Source organism: Pongo abelii, chromosome 10, assembly GCF_028885655.2.
Source record: "Pongo abelii isolate AG06213 chromosome 10, NHGRI_mPonAbe1-v2.0_pri, whole genome shotgun sequence".
Taxonomy (NCBI): Eukaryota; Metazoa; Chordata; class Mammalia; order Primates; family Hominidae; genus Pongo; species Pongo abelii.
In genome coordinates this window covers 63,347,550-63,375,122 of record NC_071995.2, presented here as the reverse complement: position 1 = coordinate 63,375,122, position 27,573 = coordinate 63,347,550, and the positions used below count along the sequence as shown (strand labels likewise).

At 36.1% G+C, this 27,573-nt stretch overlaps 1 protein-coding gene across 6 annotated transcripts in view; it reads right to left on the bottom strand.

Moving 5' to 3' along the window:
• The window catches only part of MSRB3 (methionine sulfoxide reductase B3), a 183,848-nt gene that overhangs the window by 78,678 nt on the left and 77,597 nt on the right, over positions 1-27,573 (bottom strand). For all 6 annotated transcript variants that reach the window (XM_009247982.4, XM_063711650.1, NM_001133983.1 and 3 more), the window contains 1 exon segment: positions 18,906-18,934. In XM_009247982.4, coding sequence (XP_009246257.1) covers positions 18,906-18,934 — 29 coding nt within the window.

The following is a 27,573-nucleotide window of genomic DNA, read 5'->3' as shown; positions in this document are numbered from 1 at the left end:
AGAGAAACAAGTCTCAATTAAAAAAAATGAAGAAAACATTTTGTGGAGAGATTTGAGGATAAAAAAGAATGTATTTACAATGGAATCACAGCTCCAAAGAGCACAGTAGAAATGACTGTGAGGATAGTAAGAAAGAATCACGGATAGAAAGCTATGGGGTGATATAAGGGCAGGAGAGAGGAACACCACAGGATGGTTATGTACAGTAGGAGGGTGAGACTTCTGCAGAGCACATTTTGCTGGACACTCCACACAATGCTGATCAATTTACCCATAACAACAAAGACATGCAAAAGGGCATGTCCCCAGATATGTCATTAACATCATTATTTACGAGGAGGAAGAAGCCATCCCTTAAGAGCTCATGGATTAATAAACAAGGTAGAAGAAAAGAGGGGGGCATATTTGTACCAGTGCTCTCTTGTTTTTTGCTCACAATATTCAAATTAAAAAGCTTTTCTTTTCTCTTCTCTTCTCTTCTCTTCTTTTGACAGGGTCTCACTCTGTCACCCAGGCTAGAGTGCAGCGAACGATCTTGGCGCACTGCAGCCTTGACCTCCCTGGGCTCAGGTGATCCTCCCACCTCAGCCTTCTGAGTAACTGGGACTACAGGCACCCACCACCATGTCTGGCTAATTTTTGTATGTTCCTGGAGAGACGGGGTCTCACTATGTTGCCCAGGCTGGTCTTGAACTCCTGGGCTCAAGCCATCCGCCCACCTCAGGCCCCCAAAGTGCTAGGATTACAGGCATGAGCCACTGCGCTTGGCTTCTTTTCTTTTATAAAAGTGCCTGGATAAAAAGCTGCTCACTTTAGTTGAATTACACAAGTGGATTTAGATAAAATAATCATTAATTTCTCAAACTATTTCAAGAACCATTTTGAGATAACACTGAAACACAGTCCCATCTGATAAAGTGGTGCACTCTGGACAGTGCACAAGGAACCTGGTGGAAGAAACAAGTGGGAGCTGAACTCCGGCTCCTGTTCCCCTCACTCCCAGGGCTGTGTACCTGCCTTGACCCACAGGAGTCATTTAGCTGCAGTGTGGGCAGGGATGTGGGGGTGGGAAGGAGAGGACCCTTTTTCTCATTCATTGGCCCAAGCACAACATCATTTTCTGGTGGACACAAGAGCACTGTAGAAAATAACAGAGACCCTTCCTAAATATACAAATAATCTAGGGGAATGTATTGTCAGTCTTAAAACATTTTTTTTTAAACTTGTTAAATATGTGAACTAATGTTTCTGGATTTCTTCAACAACAGTGAATGCTAACATTTTCCTAAAGAAACAGAAAGATTATAAATTATTAGTTTCTTTCTTAGTCTGTGCAACTAAATTTGATGATTCCATTTAGAACTCAGTCACATTCAAAAACACTTTCATCATATTTTTATACTCTTTGGTGTGAAGAACAATATTCTTAGTATAAACCCTAAGTAAATACCATAAAAGAAAGAAAAGACTGACATATACTAATTACAATTATTTTTTATTTTTGTAGGAAAAAAAAATCAAGCAACCAACTGGGAAAATATTTCCAGCTTTATGTTTTATCAGCAGCAGCATCACTAATGTATACCAAGCACTTTGCTAAGTGATTTAACTCTATGTTATTTTATTTAATTCTCATAACATTGAGGTAGGCATTACAATTATAAATATTGTTTTACAAATGAAGAAATTGAAGCTCAGAGAGTTTATATTATTTGCCCCAAATTACACAGTGCTGAAAAGACAGAGCCAAGATTCAAATGATGATCTGTCTGACTCAAGCCCTGCTCTTATTTCCAGCCTCACCAAAGAAAAAAAAGTTAATAAGCAATTCACAAAGGAATTATAAACAGTCAATGTACATAAGAATAAAAATATTCAACCTCCCTAGTCATCAAAAATGCAAGTTAAAATAATGAGATTTCTACTTTTTACCTATCAGGCAAAGAAAAAACAGATAGAAATATTCAGAGCTGGAAAGAAAAAAGATAATACTAACACTCAGCGACTGTCAGTGTGTCCAAGGGGGAAAAAAAAATACTACACACAGTGGTGAAAGCAGAAATTGGCAGAATTTTTCTGGAAGGCTCTTTCACAGTAAAAGTTAAAAGTCATAAAAATGTGTGGACTCTTTAGCCATTATTTTCATTGATTTTATATTTATTTATTCATGTTGCTAATTTTTTTATTTCCCCTTGTTCATTGCCTTTCATTCTCAAACTATATTCTTTGTTGTGTCAAACTTACTCCCTGAGTGTTTTTAAAATGAGATACTGCTGTTGTACTGTAATCCTGTCACCCATTAGCTCTACAACAGCCTTACATAAATAAACTCAGAATTGAAATAATGAGATAAGACCAAGAAATATCAGGATATATAGTCCATATTAAAGGTGCATGTATCTGTGTAACCAATAATTCTACTCTTTCACTTATGACAAAACTGACATGAAAGGTCTTTGCTACATTAGTCTTTGTAAACTACAAAAAAAAAGGGAAATCCTGTGATCCTTTGAATTGCTCTAACATGTTGTTAACTAAGTATCCAAAAATGGTAATAACATTTAAAAATTGATGCAATGTGTATTCTGATTTAATCAAAGGTGATACTATTTCTTTAAAATTTAATTTGTATGTATTTAATTTAAAAATACTACTCTTAAAGAAAAAAAAGAACCAGCAAGCTCAAATTTAAGCTACAACATGAAAAGATGCATATCTTAATATGCTAAACCAGATTATCTATTTAATATGTTCCTTCTCAATACTGGATATTTATTGCATAGAAAAGATGCCTATGAAGTATTTGTTTAAGTGTATTTTTAACAGTATGATACCTAACAAATTCCTTCTCTTCTCCAAGAGAAAAATTTTAGAAAATGAGTTATAAACTAAATTTAAAGCATACCTATAAAAAAGTTTATCATTCAAAAGAAAAAAGAGTCCACCCTTAATGGAAGCAACATAAAGATCCCAGAATCACGTAAGTTCTCTTTACCAACAACTACTCTTAAAGAATAAATGTGTAATGGTGTGTCTTCTGCCTCTAATCCTTTCTGATATCATGAGAGTTGTAAATAAACAATCTGCATATAAAATAACCCAGATATTTGCTATCTAGAACCATTTCTGAAAGAATAGCCAAAGAACTACAGCACAATGAAAAATAAGTCTAAAAAAGGTAAAGACAGGATACGAGAAACAGTAATGAGTAAATAAATAGGTAAAATTAAATAGTTAAGTTTAAACAGTAGTTAACAATGATGCTGTAATGCTTAATAGAATTCTTAAATGATTTTTAAGTAAGTAGAGGCATAATGGGAAATATGCAGGGGTCAGAGACAAAAGTGTACTAAAGTTCTCATGCTGAAATGAAGGAAGTTATAGATATTAATTAATTCCCAATATTAACAGGAAAAATATCAGGTCAAATATGTTTGTTAGAATTAGACGGTAGACAGAATAAACAGAAATAGTATATTTAACATACAACTAGAAGTTTTCTTAAAAGGGCAAAACTTTAATCCAACTAAAGGAAACAAAAAGACCACAAGGAGGCATAATAAAAAGGAAACAAGATGGCAGAAGTAACACCAAATATATTAGTTTTCATAATAAATATAAGTAAGCCAATGTAAGCAATTAAAAATTAATTCATTTTAATTTCTTTAGTGCTGGGGATAAAAGTAATAGATAAATTTAACAGGGCCTCTGTCCCAAAAGAATTCACAGCGTAGCAAATTAAAGAAAGCTATTTTATTTAATTTTGTGGGAGTTTAAATTTAGAAATAATGAAAATTAAAAGCAGATATAATGAAGAGAAGGTAATACATTCTTTTTCCCATACTGGAATTATAAATTCATATATATGGCTTTCCAGAAAATGGTGCTAAAATATATCTAATTAAAGATTAGCTTCAGATTTCTGTCAGAAATCAATAGAAGTTTTCCTAACTATGAAAATAGGAATGAATAAATATGCAAATAATAATGAAAATTAAGAGGTGCTGTAACAATGTCGGGTGGCATTGAAGTGATTCCCCTAAGCAGAAACAATCAGAAAAATGTAACCAGTTTTTAAAGGGATTTAATACGAGTTCATATAATTTGCCACATATTTTTGCTTTGGTCTTATCCATCCTCCTCCTCCTCCCACCAAATAAAACCCATATCACTATCCTTTCAGAGACAGGCTGATGTATTTGTTTAAGATGAATGGTATCTTTAGACAAAACAGACTTCCTTCCATTTGCTATTTTATGTAGTATTTACACATAACCTCAGTGAAGGAGAAAAATGAGGGATTAAAAAGACTTCCTCTAGGTAAATATGACAGAGATTGAATACACATCATTATCTTTGGATAAAAAAGACAGAGCCACTAGAATCAATGGGCAAAACTCCAACATTAATACTTATGCATGCCACCTATTTATGCACTTAGAAAACATTTAGAGTTAAACTTTCTAAAATGGCCTGTTTCCAAATGGTGAAGATCTGCCTAGCTGTAAGAATAAATTTTAAAAAATTACACACTGATTGAAGTGTTACCCTGTCTAATTGAAAACATAATCTTAGACCTTTTATGTTAAACCTAGTAAATATTAACACTTTAATGAATGTATTTAAGAATATCGCAAAAGCTATATTTCAGTTAAAATTTGTTTTACATTTATGCTATTTTTGGCTAAAAAGAAGGCACAATTTGATAACACGACTTCAAGAGGATTATGAATGATATACTTTTCCTATAATATTTTACTAGTTGTAAATTTTAGGGTAGAAACTTAAGATAGAGGTCATTAAAAGCAGAATGTGAAAATATTTTAATCTTCTTCAGTCATTAATCATGTCATTTTTACCAGATTGCCCTGCTAAGTTATTTGAAACAGATTAAAACATTTTCTAAACCACAGCTTTCCTGTTCCTGATCATCCTATATAAAGCCATCCTGTTGACTCTTAGTAACAAATGTAGATAATAGATAAATATAGAAGCTTTCATCTTTTTGTTACGTAGACTCATTACTTGTATGGTGACACATAATAGATATCAAAATTCATATGAATTGGGAAATATCTTTCGAAATTTATCTTTCGACATACATGTGTGTATAACATATATGCTGGAAACTATAGGCAATTCTAAGTTCTAGATATGTAGTATTCTTCTACAACCCTGAAAAAATAAAACCATATAGCTAGAAAAAAATAAATATATTAGTACATTACTTAAAACAACAAAAAAAGCCCCAACAAATCTAATAAATCAGTAAAAGCCACATATCATCACAATATTTCAAGGGATACTGCTAACTAAACAGGTGGTCGTGATGAAAAAAATTGAATAAATTCCTATGTAGTATAATTGAAAAAGCAAATATGTAGATAAAAAGTGATATCAAACAAGCCACAAAATACAAGAAATTTAAACAAATTCCTAAAAAGATAATTCTACTGTATAAATTTAAATGAATTTTAATGCCACTTTCATTCACACTGTAAAAATGTATTTTACTATTAGTATATAGCAACACAGGGGAAAATAATTTTAATAGACTATTCTAACATAGAAATAAATTTAAATCTAAGTTAGGTTAAAACTCCAAAGTCTATTTTTGATTGACTGGGGAGCCTGAGGGTTACTATTTTTGGTAGAAAAACCACTGATAGGCCATAAAACTTGAATGTTTACATTGTTGTTTTGTGTTCCTATGTTCTGCCACAAAATATTTTTGTTGTCATTAAATTTTCTTGTCTCTTTTATCTTTCACCATCTACATATAGCCTTCCATCCACAATGTGCATCATTTAGATGCAAGGTAACATACAGACACATTTTGTGAAGAAAAGGATGATATTTGTTAGCGTCAAATATTTCACATTGTTTGGAAATGGCAAAACATTATTCCATATGTCATTCATTCACTTATCACTTATTCAACAAACATTATTACATGCTATTGTGTGAAAATATAATGTCAATTATACATCTTAAATATATATCAATTAAGTATGTCTTTAATATTAACAAAAACAAAAGTCCAAGTAGAATAGAAGTTTACTAATTTGCAACATCGAATACAACATAGGCCATATGGCCATTTAAGTTCTTCATTAAGGAATAATATTTGAATATCTAAAACATAGATATTCAAAATTCACTAAGACTAGCAATCATTAAGCAAAAATTTATTTTAAATGTGTTAATTTTTTACTCCTATCCTGGGAAATTAATGAAAAATCAAAAGAACCTCTTATAAAATGTTCTTAGTATAGTTCTATAATACAAAAGACTTGAAGAAAAATTTATCAAGACATAAGAACTAAAAAGCCACTATCATTTTAAAGGATTTTTACTAGAATATTTTGATACTATAAGCAAATAACTGACAGTTTTGCTACATTTGTACATGTTCCTTAATAAATAAAATATTTTCATACTGGAGCAAGATGTTAAAAATCTTAAGACTGCAACCAAGTAATGCGCTATGGCAAAATTTTCTACACATTGCAGTTGAATGTAACTTATTTCTGCCCAGGAATGAGCAAGATCTGTCAATTATAATGAACAGCCAAATAATCCTTGTTCTGCTGCCCAAAGAAGGTGACCATGATCACCGATTCATTCCAATTTATAAATATCTATCAATATAAGGTAAGTACTTTCACCTCCTGTCGAAACCACAGTAAACTGTATTAATTGTATTATGTTAATTTTGATCTATGTTAAAAATAAAGCCTTAGTCTAAAACAAATTATTATAAATTCTCTAGAACCAGTTAACTCTTCCTTTATCATTTCTTTGCAACAAGTCCTTCATGAATATCTTTCTCGGCAGGCAATTTAATGCTGGGGGGAGTAAATGCATGTTATTTTAATTAAAATTCTTACAGTACCTTCAAAATCCATTTCTCAACAGACTACTGAATCTGAGTAACTATTTGGAGGGAGAGAAAATTTCTACAACTACATGTGACTGTGTGAGCAAGTATGTCATGTGGGAATAGGGTGTATGACTAAAAAAGCATAAAACATTGTTTTCATACCATCAACTCATATTATAGGTTTTTATACTGCATATTGGTTAAGACTCTTGAATTGGACTACTTAGGATCAAATCCCAGTTCTGTCACTTACTAGCTATGTGACCTTGGGCAAATATGTAAACTCCCTGTGCTTTGGTCTATTCATTTTTAAGATGGGAATAATAATGTATGGTCTATGCAAATTAGATGAGTTAATAAATATTAAACACTTAGTACAGAGCATATTACATATTAGCCAGAAAATCAATTTTGTAATTGTTTTGTTGTCATTGTCGTTGTTATTATTATTGGCCACAGAGTTAAGTACCAATTCTTTTTCTTTTTGAGACAAGGTCTCACTCTGTCACCTAGGCTGGAGTACAGTGGCGCGATCTTGGCTCACTGCAGCCTCCATCTCCCGGGTTCAAGCAATTCTCCACCTCAGCTTCCCAAGTAGCTGGGATTACAGGGGTGCACCACCACACCTGGTTAATTTTTGCATTTTTAGTAGAGATGGGTTTTCACCATGTTGGCCAGGCTGTTTCGAACTCCTGAACCTCAAGTGATCCACCTGCCTTGGCCAAGCCTGTGGTTTCTAATAGACTCCCAACTATATCAGGACCCCCCAACAAAAACACTCCAGTTCTGGCAAGTTGGTTTACTTACTGTTCCTCAAATACATTTAGCAATTACGTCTCTGTGCCTGACCTTAAGGGGCCCTCTATTTAAAATTATCTTCCTCTTTATTTATATCTATCCATATTCTACCCTTGATTATTTCAGTTCTACCTCCACCATGCAACTGCCCCAATCAATCACCATACTCTAAAGTAATTCATGTCTTCTAAATTCTTTTAGGACTCCATTGCTGAAACCATTCAAATTACCCTGAACCTACAGATATCTTCATATGTATGTATCTCATCTCTTTAATTAGATTATAAGCTCCACAAATGTATAAACTGTCTCATACTCATATGTCCTTCGCCATGTCTTAAATAGAGTAAGTGCTCTACATACACATGTAAATTGACTGACTGATCATGACTGATCACTGAGTCAAAGTAAAAATGCCTACATGCTGGTTCAATATATTAATAACAGTCTTCTGGGCCTGAGAATATTAGAAACCAAGACTGCTCAGTAAACACAACTGCATCAATGGTAGCCAAACTTGGAGCAAAATATACTTCCCAATTTATACTACTCAGCTATAACTATTGATACGTACAAATAACATGAATAAATCTCAAAAACTTGATATGGAGTAAAAGCCACCATACAAAAAAGAGTATATACCATATAATTCTATTTTATATGAAATTCAAGAACAGGGAAATCTAATATGTGGTGACTGAAGTCAGAAGAGTGGTTACCTCTGATGAGTGGGGACTGATTGAAGAAAGATATAAGGGAACATAACAGGTGGAAATGTTCTATATTTTGATCTATATACTGACCTTGTTCTACATGTTAATTTAAGTATACTGACGTGATTTGTTAAACCACCGAAATTTTAATATTTATTTCAATAAGGTAGGAAACATTTAAACTGTAAATTGTCAGCTCTACAATCGCTTCCAAGGTCTGCTCTGTGAATTTGGAAACAAGGTCTTAGGCAATGAATTTGCAGTATATTGTCCAGGTCCAACAGCAAGGCTATCTTTTATATAGATGGATGGGTAGAAGGTGGATGGGTAGATGGATGGAAGGATGGATGGATGGATGGATGGATGGATGGTTGAATGAAGTTGTAGCCAATTAAATTTAAGTCATAAGAGGTCTCACTAGCCAAGACCATCCCTATTTGGAGATAGATAATTGTTAACTTGAACTCATAAAACTAAACATTCAATTTGTTTTATTTGTTCTTAGTCTGTACTCAACAGCAATCCTCCATTTTGATTCAACTTCTTAAAGATATCTAGCTTTAGGCTGGTATATGTTACAGTAAGGAAATTTCAGTCCCAACATTAATGATTTATGTTGGTAAACTGATCAAATGAATTTTTCTTGCGATTTTGTGTCTCATATAGCTGGGTTACTTACAAAAAAAGAACACACTGATCATGCAGATGTAAGTATTCTCACTCATGTGAAAATTACATTTCTCACTATAAAGAAATACATGGCATTCTGGCTTCATCCATCAGTCTTCTGGGTTTGTCCATGTGAGCCCACCCCTGAGAGACAGTGAAACGTCTAGGTTTCTGAGCCTGAAAGTTAATCTCCAGATACTAGACACAAAAAATTCACCAAGGCAATTAATGCTACTTTTTGTGTGTGGCCAGCAACCTTTTTAATGGCCTAATAATGGCCACATCACAACCATATACAAGCCTGTACTACATTTTATATTTTCAAGGTGTTTTATAATCATATCATTATGTGCTTGCATAATTGGGCTTGCCCTCTTATCTTCTACCATCATTGACAAGTGTGGAACAGACCTGGACCCAACCTGCAACTAGCATGTGCCAGCCAACACCCAACCAACCCACAGACATGTAAGCATGAATAAATGATTATCGTTTTAAATCACCACTTTTTGAGGTGACCTATTGTACTGCATTATTGTGATAATCTGTAGCTGATAGGCTTGATGACTATATAGAACATAGTATTCTATTTTTGTATGATCCCTGGTTTAAAGGATCATCTTCAGGTTAGATAATGTAATTCCTGGCCACTCATTCAATCATTCATCCAAAAACTATTTAGGGATATTTGCCACTAGATAATAATTACAGGCAAATAACTTTTTGCCAAGGACTAGTCTAAGCACTGGGCTAGTCAACGTAAGTAACGCTAGCTGCTATAAGTGATAGAAAAATCTTAGTGGCTTATCATAAAAAAATTATTTCATAATATATGAAGTCCAATGAAGATATTCTAGGATGAATGGCTCTCCTGCGTGGATCTCCTCCAAGTATGATGTATGGATCCAAACTTCTTCCACACTGTGATGGCATCATGTTCAACATGTAACTATGAGTTAACCTCAGAAGAGGAAAAGTGATATAAGGAAAGCATGTTGGCTACTTAATCCCCTTAACCTAAAAATGACATACATTCTACTATAAAAATTAGTTACATGTCTCCACATAGATGCAAAGGGCCTGGAAATTGTCAACTCTGGCCCAGTAGCCACTTCCCAGCAGCAACTCAACACTATAAAAGGGGAGAATAAATCTTCCATCGTTAGTTATGTATTTCTATTACTATTAAAGAACAAAAATTTCCAACTTCATGGAATTTTTATTTATTGAGTAGTTATCTCATATAAGACGTCAGGACTACAGACCAGGCGCTGTGGCTTATGCCTGTAATCCCAGCACTTTGGGAGGCCGAGGCGGATGGATACCTTGAGATAGGTGTTTGAGACCAGCCTGGCCAACGTGGTGAAACCCCATCTCTACTGAAAATACAAAAATTAGCCAGGCATGGTTGCGGAGGGGCGGGGGGCGGCGGAGGGGGCAGGGCGCCTGTAATCCCAGCTGCTGGGGAGGCTGAGGCAGGAGAATCGCTTGATCCCAGGAGGCAGGGAGCCGAGATCGTGCCACTGTACTCCAGCCTGGGCAACAGAGCAAGACTCTGTCTCAAAAAAATAAAAAATGATATCAAGGCTATAAAGGAAAATGAGACATGGTTCTTGCCTTTAAGAAATTCACAGACTTGGAGAGAGAGAAAAGATCCACACAAATAATTACTGCAGATGATAAGTGCTACAAGAGCCAGGGTTTGCACAGAGAAACAGATGGCTGACTGCTGGGAAGGTGTCAAGGAAGGCTACATTTAATTGATACAGTAATGTTTGAGGTGAGCATTAAAAGGTAAATAGAACCTTGCCAAACAGATGGAGTAGTCAGGGGAAGATCTTAAGGGGAGAAAACAAACATTTGAATCATATAAAGTCTCAGAGCCTTTTTCCTTATAACGCTATGAGATATGAGGGAGGAGGAGAGCACTTGTATTTACAGGCGGTAAATGCAGCAACTTCTTGCTTCACATATGAGTTTGGAATAACATGTTTCCTCTTTACGGCAGCCTTCATTTCTTTCTTTTTATATATATACTTTAAGTTCTTGGATAAATGTGCAGAACGTGCAGGTTTGTTACATAGGTATACACGTGCTATGGTGATTTGCTGCACCTATCAACCCGTCATCTACATTAGGTATTTCTCCTAATGCTATCCCTCCCCTATCCCCCCACCCCCTCACGGGCCCCGGTGTGTGAGGTTTCCCTCCCTGTGCCCATGTGTTCTCATTGTTCACCTCCCACTTATGAGTGAGAACATGCAGTGTTTGGTTTTCTGTTCCTGTGTTAGTTTAGCAGCCTTCATTTCTATGAGCATTGCTTTGCAGTAATGTTCTCTACAAGGAGACAAGTGTAACGCATGCCCCAAGTAAACTGGCTGCCACCGGACTTATGGATTATGTGGAGCTGACAACACAGGGATGGTGATATCTAAAGAAGCAGAATTCAGGTAAAATAAAAAATGACAATCCCAGCACTTTGGGAGGCCAAGGCGGGCGGATCACGAGGTCAGGAGCTAGAGACCATCCTGGCTAACACGGTGAAACCCCGTCTCTACTAAAAATACAAAAAATTAGCCGGGCGCAGTGGCGGGCGCCTGTAGTCCCAGCTACTCGGGAGGCTGGGGCAGGAGAATGGCGGAGCTTGCGGTGAGCCGAGAGAGCGCCACTGCACTCTGGCCTGGGCGAAAGAGCGAGACTCCGTCTCAAAAAAAAAAAAAAAAAAATTACAAACTCTTTCCTTTCACTGTCCTTGTCATATAAAATAAAAACCAAATGAATAATGATACAAAGGATTAATTATCATGGATCAGGTTGTCTAATAAATGTCCATTGAAGCCTTTACATTGCAGAGAATATAGTTTTCCAACAAAAAAGCCACAAAAATTAAATACATGGGAGGCCAAAAAAAAAAAAAAACTTTAATAAGTACTGAATAATAGACTTTCTAAAAAGTAGTAAGGCCAAATTCTTTGACTACCAAACAATAAAACTGAAAAACATTAATAAAAGTAGAAGGTAGAAAATTTGGAAATTAAAAAAAAAAAGTTTCCTAAATAACTATCATGTCCAAAATAAAATCAAAACTGCATTTATTTAAAATACAATATTGGGCTGGGCACAGTGGCTCATGCCTAATTTTAGTGCTGTGGAAGACTGAGGCAGGAGGATTGCTTAAAGCCAGGAGTTTGAGACTAGCCTGGGCAACATGGCAAGATCCAGTCTCTACAAAAATGTTTTTTAAATTGGCCCGGCATGGTGGTGTGCACCTGTATTCGCTGCTATTTGGGAGACTGAGGCAGGAGGTCACTTGAGCCCAGGAGTTCAAGGTTATAGTGAGCTATGATCGTGCCACAGCACTCCAGCCTGGGCAACAGAGACGCTGCCACTAAAAAAATAATAAAAATAAATAAAATATTAAAACTCTAGGACTCAACTAAAGCTCCAATGAAGGAAATTCATAGCTTTTTAATGCTCTAGTTCTAAGAAAAAATACAAAATGTAAGTATGTGACATAAGGGTACATATGAAATCTGAGAAAATCAATAGAAAATTATTAGAAACAGAGACTTACATCTATCTGAACCAAACCTCAGCACTTAGCCACTATGCCTTGCTGTTTCCTGGTCAAGTTAGTTTATAAAAGGGGATGAAGAGCCATGTCCCCTCTACTTGATTCTATTCAATCAAGAAAGATTGATATAGGCCGGGCGCGGTGGCTCAAGCCTGTAACCCCAGCACTCGGGAGGCCGAGGCGGGCGGATCATGAGGTCAGGAGATCTGACTAACATGGTGAAACCCCGTCTCTACTAAAAATACAAAAAAAAAAAAAAAAAAAAAAAAAAAATAGCCGGGCGTGGTGGCGGGTGCCTGTAGTCCCGGCTGCTCGAGAGGCTGAAGCAGGAGAATGGCGTGAACCCGGGAGGCTGAGCTTGCAGTGAACGGAGATTGTGCCACTGCACTCCAGACTGGGCAACAGAGTGAGACTCCGTTTCAAAAAAAAAAAAAAAAGAAAGAAAGAAAGATTGCTATAGAGAAGGTTGCCTGATTTTTCAGGCTAACCTTGAATAGGATCCTGTAAAAGAAATAAACAAAAACAAAGAATAGAACCGTATTCACAAATATTTGTCAGTGTGTTCTCATCTAAGTTGATTTTTTAAAGATGATGATCAAATGGAAAATGTCGCTCCTTATTGAAAACTCTAGAAAAATTACACCCTAACCATTAGCATTATTAGGCTGTTCTCTTAGAAGTCTGTGGAAAACAGAATGGTATCGCTTGAATACAGTAAAGAAAGGTGAATTTGTCTAAATCTAAAATAAATTGGCTTATGTTTAAATATCAAGAGGTCTTTGACTCACCATTTAGATTTAAGTTTTAGTCTTGTTAGGCCTCCTCAGTTAAGTATGCAGGTAAATTCATGTGAATTTGTATAATGGACCACGGACCAACCAACCAGCATAAGATTCCATGACGAAGGAATTGTATCCACCCTGTTCACAGCTATAACCTCAACATCTGGCATATGGTATGCCCAGTAAATATATGATGAATGAATGAATAGATTAATAGTCAATATTTTTCTTATTTCTGCTGATAAATGATGCCCAAATGCAGATTTCAATATTCTTATATAAATATTTATATTTTATTTCCTTGTTCTTCAATGTTATGAGTTTAAAATAAGAAATTTAAATTGAAGAAATTGAACTGTACAGCTAAAATGTATTGTCAACATATTCTCATTCTAACAAGAACTGAAAATATTTTCCTTATTAATAGTTCTTGAGGAAAGTTTACTATGTTAGGCAAATTCTCTCATTTGTTAATAAGCTTTCAAAACTCTATTTCTACTACATTCAAATTCCTCATTTCCCTTCAACTTAGTGACTACCTTAACAGCCCCACTCTATTTTTCCCTGCCCTTGTTTTTGCCTCAAGCTTTAACTGATTGTGTTCTTTGATTTCCTTACCCTGATGTAGATTCCTTTTTAACTACAGATCCTAAAAGCGACACTAGCTGCTTTTTGTTCCCCGGATTCCACCCCCCCTCCGTCAGCATAATTATATTCTGTTGTGCCTTTTATAATCATGTCTTTTAGGATCTCCTAACCTTCTACACTCTCGGCTTTATTTAATAGTGAGCTCCCTCCTCAACTCTGCACACTAAACCATGCTCATTAGGTTTCTTAATCCTCCATAATTCGCTTTCATGAAATCTTATACCTTTGAGTTGCTGTGTTCTATGAGCCCATTTCCTTAGTATAGCTATTCCAAGCAGCCCAGAATCAACAAGCACTAAACATAAGCTTATTCACTTTCTCAGCCAACATGACTCTATAGAAAAAAAAAATCTTTGTTTTGAATGTTTATGGACCATGAATCTATACCATTTAACTTGGTACTTCATTTTCTCACCCAAACATTGCCTGATAAGGTTGGGACCACAGAATTATAGTACAAGCTGTCCTTAACATCCAGTTATTAACTTATAAATAAGTTAATAAGTTAAGGTTAACTTATAAATAAGATTCTTCTTGGTCAGAAAGCTATTCTACTTTATTGGAACAGAAATAACAATATCCTGATGTTATATTAGTGACTAGTAAATTCCACCTATATCCTTATACCCAGAATTCAGAAGAGAAAAACATCTTATTTCAGTTATTTTGCAAGAGCTCTGCTTTTCCAAATGGCTTGTGTTTGAGAGACGTGCATGTTCTTGAAATTTGGCGACAGAGCCAACTCTTGGGCTTTTCACCCTCATCCTTCACTTTTTCTTCCATCCTACTCATTACTAGTCCATTACTCTTTGCCAATGGGTATGTACAGAGGGCCAAGAGAACATATATTTTGGATTTTTTAAAAACTTCCCAGAGACTTTGGTTTTTGAAAGTATATGTTAGCAGTGGATTGAAAGAGTTAATGAAATTTCCAAAGGTGCCTAGCTTATTTAAGCAAAGTTTACACTTCAATCCTGTGCATGTTAACTTGTGATCCTCCCCATCCAGATGATAGAAAGCAAAGCCAGTAAGTTCTTTTATTTAATTGGTTTGCATCCACACACTGACCTCCAGGGCTCTGTTTATATAGCCTATCATGCAATATGCTCCACAGTTCTCTGCCTCTTTCAAAAGCATGTTTCTCCCGAGATTTGATATATGGCTTTCATGTTTAACCACTACATTAAACTCAATGCTCTGCTTCCTCCAGCATCAACTAACTTCCCTTCTTGGGAGGTGGGGAGAAGAGTATAGCTTCTTGCTACTTCTGAACATAGAAGGAAGTCTGTTTTACTCTATTAGTAAAATCACCAACTCCACACAATCCTAGGCAAGGCAACATTAGTACATCAACTAGGAAAAGGTATAAAATGGAAACCTTAAAACTCCTTTTAAAAAGAAGGTAAGCTGACTGTTCTCAATTGGCAAAGCCAAAAACTTTAGGTGATTGAGTTATAAATCAACAGAAAAGGTTTTTAATCAGTATACTACTCAGTACACAGAGAACACAGCTAAATGGCAGCTGACATTTTAACTAATTTTGAGAATAGAAAATTTCTGGAGTTCTCAGGTCAGAATTAATTCAGGGCCTCTGCCTTCTGGTTGAAGGTTTTCTTAACTATACAATTCACCATAAATAGGACTTTCAAAGAGTTTTCAACTGGATGTGGACGTGAAAATGCCACGATCCTTTACACAATAATGTGTATGTCACTCAAATTTCTAAAATAGATGAAAACCTCAAAACTTTAACTCCTTTTAATAAGTCAAGACCATCTATAATTTCTAGATTGTAAGAATCACAAGAAATGTATGTATTTTGCTTTAAAATATTTCAAGCAAAAAAAGGTAAAACAAATTCGGCAAATAATTAACAAAAGTAACATTTAGAGGATGACTATATGGGTGCTAATCACACTATACTTTCTACTTTTATACATGGCTGAAATTTTTTCATTACAAAAAATTGTTAATTTAAAAAGTACAGGAGGTTGAGGATTTGCTTTTGTAAAAAAAAAAAAGATGCAATTCTGATCAGAAAAAATTTAAATCAATTTCTAGGATAATCATTTGGTATACATTCAACAAATGAAACTTTTTACCATGTGCTGGCAATGAAAACTTTCCTTCCTTTCTCATGAATGTCACTCCACAGCCTAAAACTCATTTACATAAACTAAAAATGTTGTGCGGTAAGCTCTGCATAAGGTTGGGTACTTTCCTTGATATACTTTGTGTGTGTGTTGGGGGGGGGTGTGGGTGTGTGAGTATACACACACACACACATAAAATTTAACTTTGACATCCTTTCCGTTATGGCTGGTCACTGACCATAGTATTTATTTTTTATGTTTTTTTTTTCCTAGTAAGATTGGCATATTCCTTCATTTAAAAACCTTGCTTTGTCACAGCTGTACACAACATTAGACAGACCTAATTTACTTTCTGTATTTGATGAACAATAGAGAATCTGAACCTATTTAATTGTTCCAATATGCTACCTTATTTCCATTTTTTTTTTTTTTTTTTTGAGATGGAGTCTCGCTCTTGTCACCCAGGCAGGAGTGCAGTGGCACGATCTCGGCTCACTGCAACCTCTGCCTCCTGGATTCAAGTGATTCTCCTGCCTCAGCCTCCTGAGTAGTTGGGACTACAGGCACGTGCCACCACGCCCAGCTAATTATTTTTGTATTTTTAGTAGAGACGGGGTTTCACCGTGTTGGCCAGGATGGTCTCGATCTCCTGACCTTGCGATCCGACTGCCTCTGCCTCCCAAAGTGCTGGGATTACAGGCATGGGCCACTGTGCCCAGCCCTATGCTACCTTATTTCTAACCAAAATTTTCATGATATAGGATGCCAAAGAATACATTTCTAGCTTCCTTTGTCATGATTCTTTCAGTCATAAGCTAAAAGGAGCTTATAAGAAAAAATAATTCCCTGTTTCTTAATTTGAAAACATCTGAATTCTTTCCACAACATATTTAAGTTTAAAATTAAAAGAATAAATAAACTTTTAATCAGTATTCCCCTTTAAGACTTTTCAGAGTACAGAACTCTGTAGTTTTCAAAGACATGCAGATGTTGTCCATGATAGATTTTTTTTTTAAATAAGAACTTGAAAAAAAAATAAGTCATGCATAAAATCTTTGGTCACAAGAGTGAAAGATGTGTGCCTGTACAGCTGTTATAACTATTTTCATGATAAATACTTACCTTCAGTACAGGAATTTAGCAGCACACTTTAATTTGGATTTGAAAAGTTGACATAAATTGTCTGACTTTGACAATAGTTGCCTAATATTTCAGTTTTGTACACTACTTCCAGGTTCTACCTTCAATTCTACCTTCAAGATGAACCTAGTGGACTTACTCATTTTTAAAGCTACATTCCAGACCCTGTACCCTAAAATCAGTTTCTGACTTGATGTTTAGGGAATTACATCAGATCATAATGAAGTGGGTTCTTAATAAATATTTGGTGCCTGGCAGAGAAAAAAAAGACGTGTAATTTTTAGGTAAAAATACACTCTCCATCAACTTTATTCATTTATTTTTAAATTATACTTAAAGATTTTAACTGAAAAAATGAAAAAGATTTTTCATCTTATTTTGAGCCATTTGTGAATCAAGGAGTCAAACAGTTGACACAATGCCATCCCACCTTTAGTCTCTATATAGTCAGCGTTTTCAACCAAAAATGTTTATCTTATACTATCATTCATACATCTGATTCAGAGGCTGCAGAAGACACAGGATACGAAGATTTCTGGAGTTCTCAAACTAGGTTAATTTGTTAACTCAAATGTACAGACTTCATAGTTAATGAGTCTCACCAAATTCACAAAACCATACAACAAAAGTAAGAAAAGGCTTATAAAGAAGAAAAAGTGTGTCGTCTCCTTAACACTACTAGCAAAAAGAATATATAGCACTTGTTCCTTTGTGAACATAATAAGTAAAAACATTTTTAAAGTTACAATATAGTGAAACTTGAACCAGAGTAAAAATGTTACTTTTAAATTCAACAAGTTATATATTTTTCTGTAAATTATTTTCTCCTGGAATTCAAAAATTAATGTTTATTTATCTGTTAACAGTCTACCAAAGGGCATATGTAATTCCTTTGTATGAAATATGAGGCAATTTTTGTGCTTTAATTGTAAATGCCATCAGAAACTTTGAAGCACATAAATCTCAGCAAGTGACATAATGACATAGTCAAACCTGAGAATTATATAGCTACATTTCATGCTTAATGAAAAGAAAATGTCTAAAGAGGCTGATATGCCACTGCTTGTGAGAATGTAAATTTTGTCTTAATAGATTCAAAATAATGGCTTAAGGTGACCTTCATTTTCTATCACCCATCTAGCAATAAAACTTTTTTTTAGAGAAAACAAGCTAATAACCCATAGACAAATTTCTATTTCTATTGGCTTGAACTCTCTATAGTTTGCTGAATTAAATGCATCCATCTCCCACATTTGGTGACAACCTAAAGAGAATTTTCAAATTACTCAGGATGCTTTGTCCACTGAGAAAATAATAATCTACTTTGAGCAATTAGTATGTATCACCCCCACCTCTGCTTTTAAAATGAAACTCTGCAGATATAGGGCATGTAATGCTTATTGCAGAGCTATGAAGACTCCAAAGTGAACATTTCAAATTATGATTTGATGCAGTCAATAGCCCTGCTTTGAGGTGGGACTCACGTTTTGAAAAGAGACTGCCTAGTCTGTTCAAAATCAAAATGGTTCTTGATCTGATGAATTACTCCTCAGAGAATAATGTAAATAAAATATATTCAGAATAGCATTATTAATGTAAACATACCTGAACCGGAGTCAAATTTGGTTTCTGACCTGCAAAGAGAAAGAAAGTTTTCACAATATAAAAACTGTTTGTAAAAGAACAATTATTTCATGGGGGAGGGGAGTGTGGTTGGGAGGGGAGGTAATAGTTACATTTTTCAGTGTGTATTTCTAAAATTTAATATATATGTATTATAATCATTTTATATGCATGCATTACCCTAGGCCCTCTAAATATGCAAATATCAATACAGATAGCACAATATGGAAAAGATATTAACTTTTTAAATTTGTTTTTGGGTGAAACAAGATACAATACGGTTTTTCAAAAGGCACCTGATCTTTACAGATTACCTTGTTTCAGTAAGATAATAAAGCAATACAAAACCAAATTCATAATTATTCCCCTTATTATTCAAGGTTTGAAATTATTCAACACCAAGTAACTTTTCACTAAGTTCTTAGCACACAGCAAATGAACCTAGTAACCCCATACATTTAATAAGAAGGAGAAAAAATTCTGAGCTCTTGTGGGAACATTATGTTTCAGATATTGGTTAATACTGGTTGTAAATTCAGAAGCCTTTGAAGCTCTCAGTTCGGCTGTGGGAAAACTTCTGTTAGGTAATTACTCTCAAGATGCTGCTGATGTGCTGTCAAGCAGAATTAACCCTATGACTAGGCCTATCTACACAAGCTACTATAAAACAGCATTGTCTATATCTAGCTCTCAAACCAATTAGTGGGCATGCTCCAGTCGGATTTATATCACACATCAACAATCAATAGTATATATGTTCACAGCTGCCACAGCAAGATACAAGAACCAACCAGCAGGAGTCCTGTTAAAGGATGTTACATTGACAGAGAAGACTTTTTTTTCCTGGAGAAATGTAGTTAACTAAGTGGGAAAGGAGATTTCTTTGAAATTATGCCAGGGTACCAAAGCACTTTTGGAAGCGGTGGCTTTCTGTACCTAAATTAGTCTCAAGAAAAGTCATCAAAGGAGGAAAGGGAAGGATAAGCAAGAAGCTTCCTTGGTCATAAACATTCATTTTCTGAAGTCCTCCCATACAAAGTTTCAGCTGATGCTTATAATTGTATGATTGTGTGTATGTGCGTGTGTGTATATATGTATATGTAAAATATATACACATATATGTGTAATATGTAATACACACGTATACATGTACATGTAAAATTGCATCTATGGTTACCAATCACCATCGCCGTAATCCTGGTGCACATTTTCCCTAAGTCCTGGCCCTACCATAGTCCTCATCTCAACCTTTCTCTTCCATGTCCCTGCCTTCTATTTCAGGTACAAACCCATTTTCACATTTTGCCCTCTCTCCAATTCTGCAAAGCCTTGTCTCATGCCCTCCCCTGTGTTTCCACTATCTCTTAGCACAACTCTAACAACACTTGCCACATGTTATCTTGCTGATTTCCTTGTCTATCTCCCCCACTCAACTATAGCCATGCCTTATTAACCTCTGTAGCCACAACACCTAAATTGTGACTAGAGTTTGTGTTTAAATGTCTGTCAAGAGAATTTTTTGCATCTATGCATGCCCTTTCTCCTTCTTAACTGTATAGAAGCCAGACGTGTTCTTCCTTCTGCTTAAGCTTCCCTCCTCCTGGGTCCTAAAATGCATCTCTCATCTCCTTTGAAACCAGGCTATATCAGTTACTCCTTTTCTCTGCCATATATTCAGTATCTGGTTCTCCACAGGTTCCTCTTCCCTTCATCATATAAGTGCTCCAGAATTGTTTTTAAAGGCCTCCTTCAAATCTGTGCCTTGCTTTGTTATCCCTCTTTCATCTGGCTTTATAATCAAATTGTAATGTAAAAAAGATGTATAGACCATATCCTATATCATCTATCTCCCTTTCCTAATCTCCCAACATATTCGATCCTTGGAATCAGTGCAATCTGCCTTTGCTAAGGTTTATCAGAAGCTTCCCAATGTTAAATGCACAAGCCATGTCACCATCCTTACTTTATTAAACCTTTCTCTTTCATTGGACATACTGCCCACTTCTTTCCAGTGTCTGTCTGTCACTTCCCCCCCTCCTCCTGTCCCTTAAGTATTGGTGAGCACCAGAGTTCAGCCCTCAGGCCACCTGAAACACTGTTCCCACTCTCCAAGGTACAGATGTGTCTCAAAATCACCACAGGAGTTTGCTCACCTGCAGGCTCCCAGGACTTCTGGTGATTCTGATTCAGTAGGTGGGGCCTAGAAATTCCCATCTTAACAAACTATCCAAATAAAAACATTTCTTTGACCATATCTTGACCCATATTTCCAAATAATAAACTAAATACTACCTGATTGTCATACTGTGGCCTTAAACGGCACTCATCAAAAATGATGGCATTATTCTAGATTTCTTCTGCACCCCCAATATCTAATTAGTCATCAAGACCTGTGGATTCTACATCCCTCCCCTCCTCTCTAGCTTCACTTTCACCATCTTTAGGCCTTTCCTTGGCTGAATAACCTCATAACCAATGTCCTCCTTCCTTCAGATCCACCAATGATGAGCAAGAAGCTTTTGCTCTGGCCTTCCTCTGCCTGTGCTGTTTTCCACCAGCCAGGGAGTTCTCTTTTCCACCTGAAGCTCTGACTACCAGCATCACCATCATTCTCTACCCAAATGGCCTTAAGTTGCTACTCTGACCTACATGGGCCCCTTCTTCAGGTCAGGTAGTACTACTAGCATGTGTGTACCTCCAGTCCAAGGAGTGGCCAAAAGTCGTCAGCTGAATGAAAGAGCCTGGACCTGAGGGCTGGAGAGACCCCTTGGCCCTAAAAGAATGGGGAAAAGGTGTGGCATAGAAAGCAGGGGCCCCTTGTCTCAATACTTCTTCACATTCCTGCTCAGAGAACTCTTAATGCAAACCCTCCTGTGAGGGTGAGTGGCTGAGAGCACCTAGGGGCCAGAGGTTGCCCTTGGACTGGATTATCATGGACTAGATCACTTTGGAACTCAATGCCTGGCTGTTGGGTATAGAAGGAGCAATGGGTGGGGGCCCAGAGCCTCTGGCAGAAATGAAAGCGCCCTTCCCCCAAAAAAGAGCAAGAGACAGGAGGTATTTGTCTACAGATTCCATGGCCATTGGGAGAGAAGGCTGAGTGAGCCTTTCCCTCCTTTCCTCCAGCTTGGCCCAGTTACCACTGTCCTGGCATTTCCTCAGGGTAAATTCATAGTCTTTTGGTGGAAGACAAAATTAATTTTAAATTTGCACTATTCTCAGTTATTTGGTATCATTTTTCATTATAAGGTATATGTGTCAAGGTAGGTTGGTATATCCTTTTCTAACAGTTTTTTGCTTTGAGTTTTAACTATTTAGCTACACTGTATGTATCTATGCTACCATTTGTCCTCTTGCCCAGGCCCTGCAAATGTTAGGTCCAGGCGTAGTAATAAGTCACCATGTAAAAACATATGCATTACTATGGGTTGTGGACAAAAAGGTTTGAAAGCCACTGACCTGGGGACATTAAGTCCCCACTCCTCTGCATGGCATATAAAGGGTCCTCCATGATCTAGCTCTCCAATTCCATCTCTAACTCACACTTTGTATGTATCACTCCCATCAAATGGAACTATTGCCATATTATTTCTCAACAATCAAGGTTCACGTGAATCATGTCACCATCCCGCCTGCCCCCATTGCCTCACAAGCTCCTTGCTTTCCCCTCAGTTACCCCACAGTGGGGTCCTGGCACAACACTCCCCACACGGTGTGGCACTGACACTAAGCTGAGTGAGGTGCACACTGGGTCTCATGCATCCTCATGGTCCCAACACTGAATGCAGCACCTGACACTTAAGAATTATTAAAAAGGTGTAGTATAAGTTAACACAAGAACAAATGAATCTGTATATTAACAGAAGGCCAAAAACAAGATAAATGATCAAAATGTCTATGGAATACCTAATTCTGAGATACAAAAAAAAAATCATGTCAGAACACTTTTATTCCTCAGATTATCTTATCTTCTTCAGGGATAGCTGGTCAATACATAAAATATACACGTAAGGTGCAGAGAAAACATCTTCACAAACCAATTAATGGCCTTGGGTATCAATTTTAAAAATCTGCGGAATTCTCAGACACAGTACTGAACATTCAAAACAATACAGCTAGTCTATTGATAATTAAACCATGATAATAGAAGTTAAAACTGTCAATTTGGGGATAGGGAAAATTGGTCCTTTGTTGTTTTAAGTTAATTCAGATTCCTATTAGATTTTACATACAGACTTAAACACACACAGATACAAAGTACTCCTCTATCATACTATGAACTATGATCATCTCGACTCTTAAATCCCCTTTGAGAAGGGAAGTGAAATATGGATAAGGGTGAATATATGGCAAGTGTAAAAAAGAATACATATCTAATACAGATTGTACAAGAAAAGAAAAGAAGGATGGTCATTCATTCCAAACATATTTTTACGTGTTTATTTTTAGTAGTATACTATGCTAGATGGTAGGGATACAAAATTGCATAAAATAGGGTATAATATGCATAAATATAATTGTGTCTCCACAGACACCCATTTTACCCTGAATTATATACTCACATCTAAGTTCAAAACTATTCAACCACTTCTTTTGGCAACTGCCAAAAGATGGTGATTATAGCACAGAACGTTACTGCCTTCCGATATTCATCCTCCCCCTTTCAATTTTAGAAAATCTCTGAGTTTTAAGTGGGCACACAGACAATATTTCCACATTATTTCCCAACTGTCTTGTTGCTAGTTGTACCCATATGACTAAGTTCTTGCCAAAAGGATGCAAGCAAAAGTGAGGTGATAACATCTGAGTTATTCCCTTATAGGGAAGGAATATACCCTTCCCTTCTTTCTGTTCCTTGCCACTGGCTGGAATGTGAATGTAATTCCAGGAGCTGAAGTAGCCATTCCTAGATCATGAGGGGAAAACTGATATTAGAATAGTAAATCAATAAGATAGAAGGCACCTATGCAACTGCCATATGAATCTCCAACTGTTATTTTGTTTTTTGTGTTTGTTTGTTTGTGTGTTTTTAAAACAGAATCTCACTCTGTTGCCCAGGAACATGTTATCAGCTCAATGCAACCTCCACTTCCCGGGTTCAAGCAATTCTCCTGCCTCAGCCTCCCAAGTAGCTGGGATTACAGACATGTGCCACCACACCCGGCTAATTTTTCTATTTTTAGTAGAGACGGGGTTTCACCATGTTGGCCAGGCTGGTCTCGAACTCCTGACCTCAAGTGATCCGCCTGCCTCATCCTCCCAAAGTGCTAGGATTACAGGCGTGAGCCACCACGCCCAGCCCCAAGCTGTTATTTTTTTTAAGCCACTATTATTTCGGAGTCTTGTCAGAACAGTTGACCCTGTATCCTATCTACCATAGCAATATTGCCACATTTTACAAGATTTAAATAAAAACTTCCAAATTTTTAAACATGAAAATGAAATTTTCATGAATTGTAAGCCAGAAAGGGTAGACACTAGGAGAATTCAAGTATCATGAATACTTTTTAAATAATTAAATTATGTAATATATGCATTCTTTTGATAACAAAGTTGCAAATTTTCAAAAGAGGTCACTTTTAGTCATTGGTTAGAGCTGTATACTGCTGGACAAATTTATAAAACTACCATTTTATCCTAGCAGAGAGTAGCCCAGTGTCCACAAAAATTCTATGTGTATTGAAGCCAAAAGATATTTTATTTTATTGTCTCTCTGGGGAAACCCACAAAATCTCAGAGAACATTGTTTTTCATTTAATATTCAACTGTATCAAAAATTTTAAAATGGGAATCATGTAAGTATCAAGTACAGAAATTAGCATCACAGAAGGTGTCAGAGAAGCGAGGGTGCTGTTCTTAACGTTTTTAACTGATATCAACTAAAGATTCCAGCTGCAGGCAACTGTTAGAAGGAGCAGGGGTGACAGCCTGATTTTTGCCTGTAAGCGCATTATATATGGCAACTCCACAGCAAGAATTTTGTAAAACAATCAAAGTCAAATAATCTGTCCTGTTGTCCCTTCAACACATGGAAATTTTTCAGAAATTCCAGTATTTCGGCGTCCTATTTGTAGACCTACAAGGTCTACCAATTTCTTCTACCCCTAGAAGTAACTCAAAGGCCTTCACCGACCAGCGACTAGTGAGAACAGCAGTGAATATTTATGTGCCCTTTTAATTTACATAAACACAATATGCTTCCTCTGCGTGGAATGCTTCCTCCTCCCTCCCCAACTCTACTATACCTTAACCCCTTTGCCTACCTAACTTCTGAAACTTTCTCCACATCTTAGCCTAATTATCAATTATTTGAAGAAGAGTGGGCAGGCTCGATTAAATCCCTTTCATTTCATAGCACCAGTCATTCCTTTGCACTCATCAGAGTTGTAATTGTACATTTGTGCATAATAGCTATTTGATCATACTAAAGGAGTTCAGTAATAGTGGCAGACACTATTAATTGCCTACCCAAAAGCCTGTCTTAAAAACAGAATTCCCATTTTGAAGAGTGCTAAAAAATGTGCACTCCTCAGGGATGAATCACGACTGGACTAAGCCAGTCATGGCAACCCTATTTGTTGTCAGTGACTGGTACAAGGAGAAGCACTTAATCCAGTCCTGAGCAGTGAGAGGAAAGCTAAAGTCTGCTGGTGATGCTTCTCAGAAACGATTTTTCTGCATGAAAATGAGAGAGATGATTTAGGGAGAAGGCCCTTTTTCTATTCTTTCCCTCTTTCCTGCCTTTGAAAATACCACATAAGGATATGCCACTTAGAACTGCTATAGCAATCTTGCAGCCCTGAGAGGGACACCAAGAGAATCACAGAAATCCCAGCCCAAAACTCTGATATCATTTCTATTCCAAACCTGCCTTTCTCTAGAGTCCTCACTGAGTTAGATAGTAGGGTCTGGCATTGCCAGTCCACTTTTACTTGGGTATTTCTATCCTTTTAACCCAACATATTAACTAAGCAGCAGTAGGTTATGAGTTAGCTACTCACTGTGTTTAAAACTTAGGCCTGTATGTTACTTTTCGATAATAATGATTTAAATAAAAGGTGCCCATTAATTTTACGGTTAATTTTTTTAAAAACTGAAAAAAATAGAATTTTAAAACCCAGAAATTTAGAAATCAGGATAATCATGAGCAAAAGAACAGCAAGAATTCAGTCAAGCCACTTTGAAAACATGATACAATTACAACTATTATGATAAATCATGTGGTTTAACAAAATATAGTATTATACGTCTTTTAACTTTAATGTGAAAATGAGATTTATGACTGTTTGGTTAAGATATATCACTAAATTAAATCATGCCAAAGTCTTAAGATTTACCAATATCAAGAAGGAATAAATCATGTTCCAAGAAGAAGTCTAAATTCATTACAAAACATTAATATCTGGGAGAACAAATTGAGACATAAAAATGACTCAAAGAAACTAAAAGAGCAAAAGGTATATAAAAATATATTTAGAAGCTGTGGGCCACATTCATTTTTCCACAAATTGACCTCTGAGGAAGCAGCCTCCATGTAGGCATCGGAGGTACACACGGTAAACAAATAGGTCTATTTCTTGTCCATATTCAACGTAACACTTGTGGGAAAGGAGCCACAGAGACAAACAGAACAAGCCAAGTCCCAGCTCTCCCAATTTCCACCCTATGCAACTTTAGAGAAGTCAATGACCATTTTGAGTCTTACCATCTATAAAACAGGTAACATATTCACCTTTAAAAACATTTATGTGGATTAAATGAGATGATACCATAAAGTACCTAGGTGGTCCTGACACATATTAGAAGTTGAGTAAAAGGTAGCTTTCATCGAAACAATGATACTAAGTGAAGTTTACCTATGGCCACAAGTACAATTAGTAATATCATACTTGTGGTACAAGTACTAGTAAAGCTAAGTTTAAAAAAAAATAGCACTACATTATAAAAGAAAGAATTATTACTTTGGTTAAGATCTTATGTGAGGTGAAACTTTAACATGGATGCCAAAATTATGTAGGAAACAAATAAGAAAATAGTAATAAAAATAGCTGAAGAAATTGGAAATGTTTAAGAGGGAAGGCTAATGGAAAATAATACAAATGACCTGATTACGCAAAATGGAAAGGCAATCTTATTTGTTCTTAAAACACAAATAAAACATTCTCCCACTAAAATTGTGACACGATGCACTTGAATGCATAGTGCAGTAAGAATCAGAAGACCTGGATTCTAGGTCAGAAACCTGGACAAATCATTTAACTTGTGAACCCCATTCTTCTCATTAGTGAAATTAGGTTACTGAAGTGAGGCAATGTTGCCCCACACAAGCTATCCCATTAAAAAGGTAAATTACCTACTTTTTTTCCCCCTGCATCCCCAGGAATGAAGAAAGAGGAAAACAGAGAGAAGGGAACAGAGGAAAAAGTTAAGTGTGAGGGGACAAAAAGGTGCATCTGTAGAACTCAAACCTACAGATAGAGAATGCTGAAAAAATAAATAATTTATAAGGCCATTTTTGGCTCCCAGCTTCTACAATTCTTCCCTAGGCCTTGTTGATATTCACCTTCTCTGAATTCCTGTCTATGTGATTTATGTTTCCTCTAAAATAATGTAATTGTTTCTTGTGTATATTTGTATCTCCACAGAGAAT